Source organism: Cydia fagiglandana, chromosome 20 (genome assembly GCF_963556715.1).
Source record: "Cydia fagiglandana chromosome 20, ilCydFagi1.1, whole genome shotgun sequence".
Classification (NCBI taxonomy): Eukaryota; Metazoa; Arthropoda; class Insecta; order Lepidoptera; family Tortricidae; genus Cydia; species Cydia fagiglandana.
The window spans coordinates 8,567,808-8,580,306 of record NC_085951.1 but is presented as its reverse complement, the minus strand read 5'-3'; the positions used below and the strand labels follow the sequence as shown (position 1 = coordinate 8,580,306).

Genomic DNA, 12,499 nt, shown 5'->3' with positions numbered 1-12,499 from the left:
TTTGCGGAGAGGGTCGAATGGATTTACCCGAGTCTGAAGCTAAGCGACACATATATGTTATAGGGTAAGACCACCAGTGAATGAACACTTAAGCAATTATCCAAGTTTGAAAAATCATTGCTCAGTATTCATTAATAATTGGAATAATTAACTGCAATTTAATCAATCCTCATTTAATAAACAAGAAAGTAATTTCTGCGATTTTTAATTACTTTCATAGTTTTTGAGATATACTAGAATTTACCAAAAACTACCCAAAAACCTAATGAATGAACATAAAAACTAGTAAATGAACACCGAAAAACCCAGTGAATGAACATTATTTAACTCTTTCTAATTAGCATAAAAAAATCATTTTTATCACAAACACCGTTTCCGGCTCTATTTTAATAGGTATAGCGATAGCGTTTTACATCTTTTTATCCCTCCATATTGACTTCGAATCGCAATAAAATGATGGTTATTCACCAATAACATAGAAACCCGTTACATATTAAAAGGAAAAAATGAAATCAACCATTAAAACAAGAACCAACGTGCATATTTTGATGAAAAGGGGTCATGCTCACCAAATAATGCTTAAAATAATAAACTTGTCACTGCATTGTTCGTGGTTACACTGTTCATACATAGAATTAGTAGAAATCCAATAAATGAACAAGCCAAATTTTGTATTGTTCATACATAGGCATGACAAATCTAGTAAATGGACTATAGAAATTTGGTTTGTTCCAATACTGGCTAAATGAATCAGAATCGTTTTCTATGCAGAATCACAAAAAACAAGCTCAATACAATTGGGTTTACATATACATTTGGGAAAAAAATGAAATCTACGCGACACCAGTAAATGAACACACTGTTCATTTACTGGTTTCAGAACATTTGATGAGCCAGTAATGGAACTATAAAAAATAAAGACTTAATCGCATAATATGCCGACAAAGTGTACATAAATAGAAGGTTCAACTCTTAATCTAACCTAATAACTAAACTTTGTACTGGTAAAGATTAAATAAGCACTTCATATGTTGCTCCAAACGTACACTGTTCTTATCTGGGATCTAATATTTCCATACAAAACTTCAAATCCAGAAATACGTAAACTTCAAACGCTAGTCACATCCTAACTGGTAGAAAATAAATTTATTACGGGTTGTCATTGCATAGGAAATAGAGTTGTTAATAAGAACAAAAATAAAACAAGTGGAAGAAATTGCTATATTTCTTATTTTAGACAAAAAACGTGATTTTGTTCATTCACTGGGGGGTGTTCATTCACTGGAGGGTTTACCCTATATATCGTCGTCTAGTACCACCGGCTTCCGACAGTCTAGTACCCACAACTCAAGCCTTATTTGAGCTTACTGTGGGACTAGGTCGATCTGTGTAAAAATTGTCCTATAATATTTGTTTTTAGTTTATTATTTATAAAACATATTAAACAACTACTAGGTACTTCTATCACTAGACCACTACAAATAACAGTGTTAAATCTGTGCCTCCAGTGTAAAAGGGTTAAACTCGAGTTTGTCCAAATTACAAATTTTGCCAGTACAAGGTTTATTACATGAAACTACATCTTTTGTGCTGACACCCACGGCCCTACGACTTCTAATTGCTGAGATATCGATTGTGCAAAAGGGTTTAAGTTTGCCAAAAATCTTAACCATTATGTTCAAAACGATTTATTTTTATATAATCTCGTTTAAAAAATTGGTACTTAAGAATCGTGTTACGAACGATAGTTAAAGTAAAGTTTAATCTTAATGAATAAACTACATTTCAAGAAACATTCGGTGTAAAGAAATCAAAATTCACTTAGATCTATTTCAACTACCGAGTCTAGTTCGTGAATGACGGTAAAACTTAAGTTTTTTTATTATTCACAAACATTTTTTAAGACGTCATGATGTGTAAAGGGGTATAAATAATTTACTTTGACCGTTTTTCACCATCTAGTTTCGCTAAATTGAGTTAATGATTATGGTTAATGTTCACTTAGATTCCTTTCCATATAATTTTTTTTTGTTGGTCAATGTTGTGCAAAACGGTGGAAGTCAAATATCAAAAAGAAAGTCCTGTAGAAGAAAATACATCTAAAAGGCTGATTATGAAATAATTGTGCAACAAAAACAAAAAATAAAAATACAAAGATGGGTAAGTAAGACAAACAAGTACAACTGCCCTGTTGTCAGTACAACACTACTACAGTACAACAGTACAACATTACTCTGTTCAGTAACCATTCACAATTTCAACAGAGTAATTAAATATTAAGCGCTGGTGGCCTAGCGGTAAGAGCGTGCGACTTGCAATCCGGAGGTCGCGGGTTCAAACCCCGGCTCGTACCAATGAGTTTTTCGGAACTTATGTACGAAATATCATTTGATATTTACCAGTCGCTTTTCGGCGAAGGAAAACATCGTGAGGAAACCTGCATACATCTGCGAAGAAATTCAAAGGTGTATGTGAAGTCCCCAATCCGCATTGGGCTAGCGTGGGGACTATATAGCCCAAGCCCTCTCGCGCTCGAGAGGAGGCCTGTGCCCAGCAGTGGGACGTATATAGGCTGAGATGATGATGATGATGATGAATTAAATATATTAAGTCACTCTTTAATTACATTGATATTATTCTCTTTGGTTTGTTTTTTGTACCATCAATCTAAAAAAAATGCAATATTTAGTTCCCAAAATGGTTTCTTTATACAACACAAAAGTTCAAAAAGATGTTAGCAACACTAGAGAAAGTGCAGTTTAACCTTTTCACACATTCATTATTTTTGTGAAAAGGGATATAAGTTGTTTTTGAAAGCCAATATTTCCGTTACTTTCACATAAGTCAGGTTAATTTAAATGACAAGTTATAATTCATGACTTAAACTATCTAAACTAAAAACAATAACCTAATTTTTTTAGAAACAATGCAGAGAAAACACGGTTTGAAACGTTTTTCGGCCATACTGAAAAATTACATTTTTTGAGTTTAACCCTTTTACACTGGAGGCACAGAAATATTGTTGACTACTTAACTGAAACTTAATTTTAGGGTTCCGTACCCAAAGGGTAAAACGGGACCCTTATTACTAAGACTTCGCTGTCCGTCCGTCCGTCCGTCCGTCCGTCCGTCCGTCCGTCCGTCTGTCACCAGGCTGTATCTCACGAACCGTGATAGCTAGACAGTTGACATTTTCACAGATGATGTATTTCTGTTGCCGCTATAACAACAAATACTAAAAACAGAATAAAATAAAGATTTAAATGGGGCTCCCATACAACAAACGTGATTTTTGACCAAAGTTAACCAACGTCGGGAGTGGTCAGTACCTACTTGGATGGGTGACCGTTTTCTTTTTGTTTTTTTTGTTTTTTTTTTGCATTATGGTACGGAACCCTTCGTGCGCGAGTCCGACTCGCACTTGCCCGGTTTTTTTTGACAAATAACAAAATTTAGATTAATTAAACGACTGGTCTGGCCTAGTGGGTAGTGACCCTGCCTATGAAGCCGATGGTCCCGGGTTCGAATCGGTGGTACGAGTAAGAACATTTATTTGTATGATGATACAAATATTTGTTCCTGAGTCATGGTTGTTTTCTATGTATTTAAGTATTTATATATATTAAATATATCGTTATCTGAGTACCCACAACACAAGCCTTCTTGATCTTACTGTGGGACTTAGTCAATCTGTGTAAGAATGTCCTATAATATTTATTTATTTATTAAAGAAATCTGGTAGAAATGCTGTAGTTACACACATTTACGAAGACAAAACATATTATATGATTAAATAAAATACACTTAGGGCTACTTGCACCATTCAGTAACCCGGGGTTAACCGGTTGAAACTGTAGTTACCATTGTTACCAGTACAATTCGACACTGAATTAACGATTTAACCGGTTAACCCCGGGTTAGTGGGGTGGTGCAAGTTGCGCTTAGCGTTTATAAAACACTTTCCGGTGTATTTTTTTTCAGATGGAACATCTAAGTATATTTCCATACAGCGCAGAGGAAAGAGAAATAGTGCTAAAAGAATTCGGTTTTACTGAAAGCGGTATAAAAGAAGATGTTGCAGGAATTATGGACTGGTTTCAGAAGCAACCGCATCTGGTTGAAGCAGGAATTGGTAAATTATGCTTTATCATGGAGTTATGCTTTATAAGACTTATCTTTTAAGAGGGCCTTCAAAAGAAAAGTCGAAATAATGCAAAATTTATGATATTCTTCGATGAAATTACTTATGAAAGGAATTTACGCTCATTATTAGAAACAATGAGTACTTACTTGTTCCAGTAAAATCGTCTCTCATTTTTAGGAAAATCGTTTTATTTAAACATTAGAAAAATAACTTTTTAATAGGCTAGATGACTAATTTTCATTTATGGTATAAATCGATCAGGTTTGTTTTTATGATCAAAAGTCTATATGGGACCCATTGCATTAAAGCAATACAAAAGTCAGAAATGATAGTCAAAATCCGACAGTCGTACTTCACTTACGAAACATTCCTAACAAAACGATAAGAGAACGTGACGTCACGGTCTCTGATAGTCCATCTTGAAGTATGGACAAAACATGAAAATTGCGTTTTTGTCGATGAAATATTGCGTTTATGCATATAGTTGCTATACAATATTTTTTTGTATAAAATGTAAGGAATCGAATGGTATCCTTACTTATTTCCTTTTTGGAAGCTAAAATAAAACTTAAATTTTGTAACTTTCAGGTCCTATATTTTTGTATTAATTCCATATACCTATTAATTTAATATCCACATTATTGTGATAAGTTGCTCATTTGCTATCTATTCTACTAGAATTTGTTATATAATTCAACATGTGTCATCATCCCTATTATTTATTAATTAGTAAGGATTTTATCATTTATCAGTGAGTTACTGAGGTCGATGTAAAAGTTAAAATACATTCAGATTATTAAAATATGTCTTAAAAAAGCACTGATTGACAAGGGTTTCTAAATGGTTTTAATTTATTATTTAACTGATTTCCCAGATTCTGAAGTTATAGTCAAGATGCTTATAATGGCTAAAGGATCTCGAGAGAAAGTCAAAAGTAAAATAGATAAGTTTTACAAATACAGAGGAATGTCTCCGGACCTGATACATAGCAGAATAGAGCTGTTGAATGGAAATCAAGATTTTTTTACCTTTTAGTGAGTTTTTTAATATTCTTGAGTGAAATATTATTTATTTACCTACAATATATATATACAGTGGTACAACTAAACGAAATTAATAACTAGCTTAAATCTAAAATAGGCCCCTGAGACATTGTACCAAGGATGCTGGCGGCATTTCCCCGCTGTATCGCAATACTGATACGTTGTGCGAGGTAGCAGCTCTTCGGTCACCAGTTACGTCAACCAGACGCTTCGCGTATTCTGCGAATAATTTATTTACCAGCATATTTTTTAAACTTTTCGCGCCTTCCGATACGACCTTCAAACCTTCAATAAAAGAGCGTACTCCCATCTTAAAGGCCGGCAACGCGCTTGCAATCCTTTTGGTGTTGCGGGTGTCCATGGGCGGCGGTAATCGCTTACCATCAGGTGATCTATCTGCTCGTTTGCCTCCTATATCATAAAAAAAAAACAATTTTAAATATACAGTAAGGTAAACGTACTAGTGCTCGGCATGCTAATGCCCAATAGATGACACCTTGCTGACACCTCATTGACAATGACTTAAGTTTCAAGATGACATGTACTGGAACCCCGTCGAGCTTTACCTTAGATAATCTACCTACTTAAAAAGTCTGTAACAGTATTTTTAATCGAGAAACGTTTTTTAATGAAAGAAAAATAAATGTACTCGAATATTTATATAGAAATTATCAGGCCTATTGTGATTAGTCTGGTTTACTCGCCCTGTTGGATGACTCACGCTAGACCGGGCCGGGCCGGGCCGGAGCTTGCGGCGCTTCGTTTTCTATGGAAAGCAACACAGTGATCATCGGTCAGCCTTCATAGAAAATGACATGGCGGCCGCCTCGGCCCGACCACGGCCCGGTCTATCGTGACTCATGATTTATCCTACACCGAGTAGTAAATATCAAATTATATTTTACACGTTTCGAGAAAATTATTGATACTTACGCCTCGTGCTGTAATATTTTGTTAAGTCTTGAATTGTTTTGTTATATTTTCAGTCGTCAAGCCATATCAACAAAATTATACGAAGGAAAGAGAATTACCACATTAAAGTTCGTTGATCCTAATCCAAGCTCCTTCAAAATTGAAGAGATCTTCAGAAATTCTTACATGGTATGTTAAACCACTTACTTAGCTAAAATGGTACTTACTCTAGGCCAGGGGTCTCCATACCTGAGGGCCATAAATAATTAGTTTTCAATGTAAATAACTTACGGCCTGGCCGCGACCAGGGGTGCGAAACTTCTCCCTTTGGGCCAACTCAGCTCCGTTCGGCTCAGCATTGCTCCCGCTGCTCCGAGCATAGGGTTGACACAACTGCACATCCCTTTGCGTGCACGACCACAGATAACGGCTTGAATTTGGACAACCCTAATTAGCCGAAGAGGATAGTGCCATATATTAGAAAGGGACAGCATGATTCGACCCTGGACCGCAGTCAAACTTCGGTTTTGTAAGAAGTTTCCTTTCTGTATGGTATGGTACTATTATTTATTCTGTGCTACGACATTGAGCGGGGGAGACCCTTACGCTACGTCTTACGTAGGCGAACAACGAGCGAACGCGGCGCGGCGCGGCGCGGCGAAATCAATCCTTTGATGTCCATAGAAGTGTCCTACGTAAGCGATCTCGTTGCGAACGCGGTGCGGCGCGATTTGCACGCGAATGTCAGGCGGCGCGGCGCGGCGCGGCGGCGGCCGCTTTCGCCGCGCCGCGCCGCGCCGCGTTCGCGCGTTGTTCGCCTACGTAAGACGTAGCGTTAGCCAAAGCGAGTCGCGCTATGTCGTGGCCAGGCCATTATATTTAATAGTTTTCCTCTTCTAGTTAGATATATTGGGATAATTATAGTTCTAAAAGAAACCGTATCATTATTTAAGTTTAAGGTTTTTTCAATTGTCCTAAAAATCTGAAATTATCTTTTATTAAGTATTACCTTCTTTTATCTACATAGACGGGAAGAGAACGAATGCTACAAATAAAAAAAAATGTAAGAGCTTAAGTTTCTATGTAGAAATAATAAAAAATAGCACAAATAAAACAAGGGATGGAGTATGGGTTTTCCAGAATGGTGACTTACTCCTGTTAGAGTTGTCAATACACGGTGTAACATGAGTAAACCGAATAATTTTAACAGCGTATTCCTGATCATATTTAGAGACAAAAATGTCCTATAAAGTTTTTTGATATTCGCCTAGTTTCAGAGATATTATTAATTTAAAAAAAAATAAGTTTTTATTGTTAAATAGTTTAAAAGGCCTTTTTGATGATGATATTGCTGGTATGGGACGTATTCTAAATATCCTTATTGATAGATGTCAAAAAGTGACAAGTAACACTTAGCAAAAAGTAGGTTCTACGAAAAAAAAAATTAAAAATCAATTTTAAGTGATAATTTTACCCATAACATTTATTTTTTACATTCAAAAAATTTAAAAAAACAAAACAAATATAAATTTTATTTGGCGAAATTGACCTGAACTCAAATTACATTTTTTACTTCTTTTGACCTCAGAAATGCGTGGTTAAAATTATTCGGTTTCCTCATGTTACACCGTGTATAATAAGTAGGTGTACAAGGTGTGTCGTGGGTTTTTTTGCTCTCATATTTTTTGTTTACACGACACTCGATCAGAGTTATTTTTCCTTATAGACCGTTATCATGTACGTCACAATAATATCATATGTCATGTGAAATTTAAGTCTTATTATTCTACTTATAATATATTTTATACTAGCTTTTGCCCGCGACTTCGTCAGCGTGAAATTAGTGACAGCAGCTAAAGTAGGTATAGCGCCTGAATAATGCTAATAACAATCATTTAATTCGCACATTGCTTAATTCAATTATTAGGCAATTCATTAATTTCACCCACTTTTGCACTCTCTTCAGGGATGATTTCCGATATAAAAACAATCCTATGCCCGGGACTCAAACTATCTCTATGCCAAATTTCAACTAAACCGGTTCAGCGGCTTAAGCGTGAAGAGGTAACAAATAGACAGACATACACACTTTCGCCTTTATAATATTATATTAAGTATGGATTTTATTCAAAGTGTAACTTCTGTTTTATACCGGGTGTGGCCTGTAACACGAGCAAACAATTAAAACTTAGATTGTACCTACTCCTCAAACGGTGAAACTTTTTTTCAACAATTTTTAAAAATTATGAAGTATTAAGACTCCCTATTTTTCATACAAAATACATATTATTTATTTCAATGGACGCCATCGCCACGCCATATCATTGTGATTGACGTTGCTTGTCACGCCTTAAAAATAACAAAATTCGCAATATATTGCATCTTAGAAAAAACTTTAAAGCGTATTAAAAATCAAACCACAAGTTATTTTTAAAAGTCGCTGAACAAATGTTGGTCAGTATGAGGAGCACAGCCTACAATTTAATTGTTTGCTCATATTACAGGCCCCACCCGGTATACATTTATTATTTTTTAGGTAATTTGTATCTGAGAGAGTAACACTATTTGTAAAATTACAATTCTGTAATCATTTAATTTCAGGTTGGCGACTTAAGAGTAAAATACGATTACATGCTCGGTGAAATATGGCTTCTGGACCTCAAAAATATTACTCTGGGCCATTTTTTGAGAATCAACCCCATGGTTGTGCAGAGGGCTTCACAAATGTTTCAAGTAAAATACATTTTATTGATTTTAGTGGCAGTTACGTTTGACCATAGATAGCCTCCTAAGGCCCATCCATACAAATGAAAAATCCAGAATTTGTCACTGAAATTTGAACCTATAGTGCAGGGAATAGAGTTGATTTTCGTTTTGTTTGAAATTTTACGAAACAAAACAAATGCGACTCTGTTCCAATGAAATATGATTTAAATTTCATCGAACTGAATAAGTGCTACAGGTAGGACCTTGGGCCGTAGGAGGATAGTACAATATCTAGATGAGTAGTTAATTAAGATACACTACTAATACTACTACATACATATACATATACTTAAATAATTGTTTTTTTTTATACTACCAGCACTTACAGATAAACCTTACGTGCTAATAGTGTTATGGATGCTTTTATGTATTTAAGTAGGTATTTTGTATATTTTTATTTTTTCTCATAAGAATAACAATTATTCACTTACATGAGAAATATTTATATACTTTTGTATATTATATTTATCGTTGTCTGAGTAGGTAGTACAGTAGACCCATAATACAAGCCTTCTTGAGCTTACCACGGGACTTAGTCAATTTGTGTAACAATTTCCTTATAATACTTATATAATGATTTATTTAATTTTATGTTTAACTTAAAATTTATATAAGCCTTTTTACTTTAGCCAATAAAAATGATTGTGTTTCAGGAAGGATCTGGGTTCAGGGTATTTAGCGCCCACGTACTAAATGTGCCCTCAATCGGACTACAAATATATAATTTCTTCAAACAATTTATCAAACCAAAGTTACTAGAAAGACTGACGGTACATGAAACATTAGAGGAACTACACAAAGTTTTGCCAAAGATGTATTTACCTAAGGATTATGGAGGTGAAGATTACAGTATGGATGAATTCAAAGGTAGTTAAAATGTTGTTTCTCAACTCGTGTATAAAGTGTCATTCTATGGAACTTGCTAACTATGTAAACAAAACTCTCTAGTAAAGTCATGAGACAGAGACAATTTCAATATGGCGGTTTGTTTACAGTAAGCAGCAAGTGCCATAGAATGACACTTTAGACGTGTATAAGTCAGGGGTCGTACAAAAAGTGCGGATGACGTCAAACCACTTATAGGATGATTTCAAATAGTATTTTTGATTTTCATAAACAATTATCACTTATCATTTATCAACCTCTTTATTAAACGATATCGCCACTTGAAATGAGTAAGTACGTTTTTGACTGACTCATTGTCAATCAGATGAACAATAAATTGACTTCGTTATTGTTTAGCTATTGTATCTTCACGATTATATTTAGCTAAAATTTATATTTACTAATGTATAAGAAAACGCTCTAAAATGTCATCTTTACTCGAATATTGTGGCAATTTTCCGTTTTTGGAGGTACGTGACACGGAAGTTTAAATACAAACTCAAACATCATCCTGTGTGCATGATTACGTCATTTTTACGTCATCCGCACTTTTTGTCCGACCCCTGTGTATAACATACCATTTATTCCTTTTCAAAATAAAGAAATAAATGGAATGTTATACACGTCTAAAGTGTCATTCAATCAGTTGGCTTTATAACAAGTTTATCATTATAAAATTCATTAAACCAATTTTGTCTTTATTTTTACATTTTTAAAAGTAAAACAGGATCGCGGCACAGAAAACAGATGGCACTACTAATAACATAACCTTATATTATAGGGTCCCAAAAGTCCCAAGCGTACTCAGGTATCCAATCCTACGATTGGACTGTTGATTGTTTATAATTAATATACACAAAAGGTGTTTTCTTATTGTCCCGCAACTTTAAATGATATGGATTAGATGTCATGTCATGGCGTTTCATCAAACAAACACGTCATTTTTGACACTGACACATCTAATCCATATCGTTTCTAGATGTTTTAATTGGATTATTCGTCGACCGCCATATTGGTAACATCGCCTCGTGATTCATTTCTTTGTTTTTGCTCATTAATGTTGTTTAAAGTGTAATATTGATAGCGTATTATGCAGTAAATTAATGTGGAAGTGTGCAGATAATGAAAAATTAATCATGAAACGCGTTTAACCACCATTCTGGCGTCAACGCCGGGTAGCCCACGAGGGTCCTTGTAAAGTCCAGCTATCACCTTACAAGAGCTCATAACCCTAATACCGAACAACGTCGTGCTCTACGAGCATTTGGTATTTCTACCTCTAACCGTGGCTGGCTAGAGCCCTAGAGGCCATAATTTGATAATTTTATACCGTACACTGGCTAAAGTTTATTTATTACAAATAATATTAATTCGATCCCACGTGGGATCCACTTTGACGTTGGCGAAATCATCGACAGTATCGATGGAGCCATATTACCCAAAGATTGATTGATTGATGTTTTAATTGACGTATCTTAAAGTTCGAATCGGGTAGACAATCTCGCACCCAAAACTCCGGGGTATGCTTTTTCTACCCAGGATGCATTTAGTTTTAACGAATATAACTGCTGTATTTTTTTACAGACTTGTATCAAAAGGAGTTCCGAAGCGGGAAAACGTTGCAATGCTTGTTGGATGGTTGTAAAATGGTATCCGACGAGAAGAAGAGACCTGGTGTTAATAGGAACGATGAACTAGCGGGAACATTCAAAAAATTAAATCTAGATTAATGGCAAATTGATATTTTAATTACAGTAGCATTACAATACGTCGAGCAAGAGCGTGCGACTTTCAATCCGGAGTTAGCCGGTTCGAACCCCGGCTAGTACCAATGAGTTTTTCGACACTTATGTACGAAATATCATTTGATATTTACCAGTTGCATTTCGGTGAAGGAAACATCGTGAGGAAACCGGACTAATCCCAATAAGACCTAGTTTCCTCTCTGGGTTGGAAGGTCAGCTGACAGTCGAATCCTCTTCTCTCCTCTCCACTCCTCTCCTCTCCTCTCCAGTATTCAGCAACATAATATCGTCGGGTGAAAAGCAAAAGTCACTAACTAACACCATTGAAATTATTGGACAATAAACCGTGTTACAAGTGTAATAAAGTGCATTGTTGCTTTCGTTTTTTGATAGTACTTGGTGAATTTTGCTTGTCACCCAACGATATGTTATAGGACATTCTTACACAGATTGACTAAGTCCCACAGTAAGCTCAAGAAGGCTTGTGTTGTGGGTACTCAGACAACGATATATATAATTTATAAATATGTACTTAAATACATAGAAAACAACCATGACTCAGGACCAAATATCTGTGTCATCACACAAATAAATGCCCTTACTGGGATTCGAACCCAGGACCATCGGCTTCACAGGCAGGCATGTTAACAACAATTAATGAACCCTGTACCCGCAATTGCAATAATCCTAAAAAAACTTGAGTCCCTAGTGCTCTAAATGCGTCCCGTGCGGTACTCGTATCAAACCAGGTTCGACGTGTTGCCTCCCTGTCACACTTACGTACGAATTTACAAGTGCGATAAAGAGGCAACACGTCGAACGTGATTCGCGGTAGGCCCTCTGGGCTATAACCGCGAAAATCGAAGTTCGCAAATTGCGGGCATTTTTCTCTGTCACTCTAATTACGCCTTCATTGGAGTAAAAGAGAAAGATCCCCGCAATTTGCGAAATTCGGTTTTGGCGGTAGCCCCTCTTGCGGGCGGGCGACTGCAGAAGTGCACAGG

At 35.7% G+C, this 12,499-nt stretch overlaps 1 protein-coding gene across 1 annotated transcript; it reads left to right on the top strand.

The window, feature by feature from the left end:
- The first annotated feature begins 3,976 nt into the window (after window positions 1–3,976).
- On the top strand, window positions 3,977–12,455 carry LOC134674561 (alpha-tocopherol transfer protein-like). The gene is made up of 6 exons (XM_063532675.1): window positions 3,977–4,132; window positions 5,019–5,178; window positions 6,174–6,288; window positions 8,701–8,832; window positions 9,519–9,732; window positions 11,335–12,455. Exons 1-6 carry the CDS (start codon window positions 3,982–3,984, stop codon window positions 11,478–11,480), a joined length of 918 nt encoding a protein of 305 aa, XP_063388745.1. The 5' UTR covers window positions 3,977–3,981; the 3' UTR covers window positions 11,481–12,455.
- Window positions 12,456–12,499: the final 44 nt, after the last annotated feature.

Excerpts from the sequence above, each read along its gene's own strand:
- LOC134674561 (XM_063532675.1), top strand. The coding sequence starts at position 3,982 with ATGGAACATCTAAGTATATTTCCATACAGCGCAGAGGAAAGAGAAATA. Across the intron at positions 5,179-6,173 it reads CAAGATTTTTTTACCTTTTA|TCGTCAAGCCATATCAACAA; the intron begins GTGAGTTTTTTA and ends TTATATTTTCAG. Across the intron at positions 6,289-8,700 it reads TCTTCAGAAATTCTTACATG|GTTGGCGACTTAAGAGTAAA; the intron begins GTATGTTAAACC and ends ATTTAATTTCAG.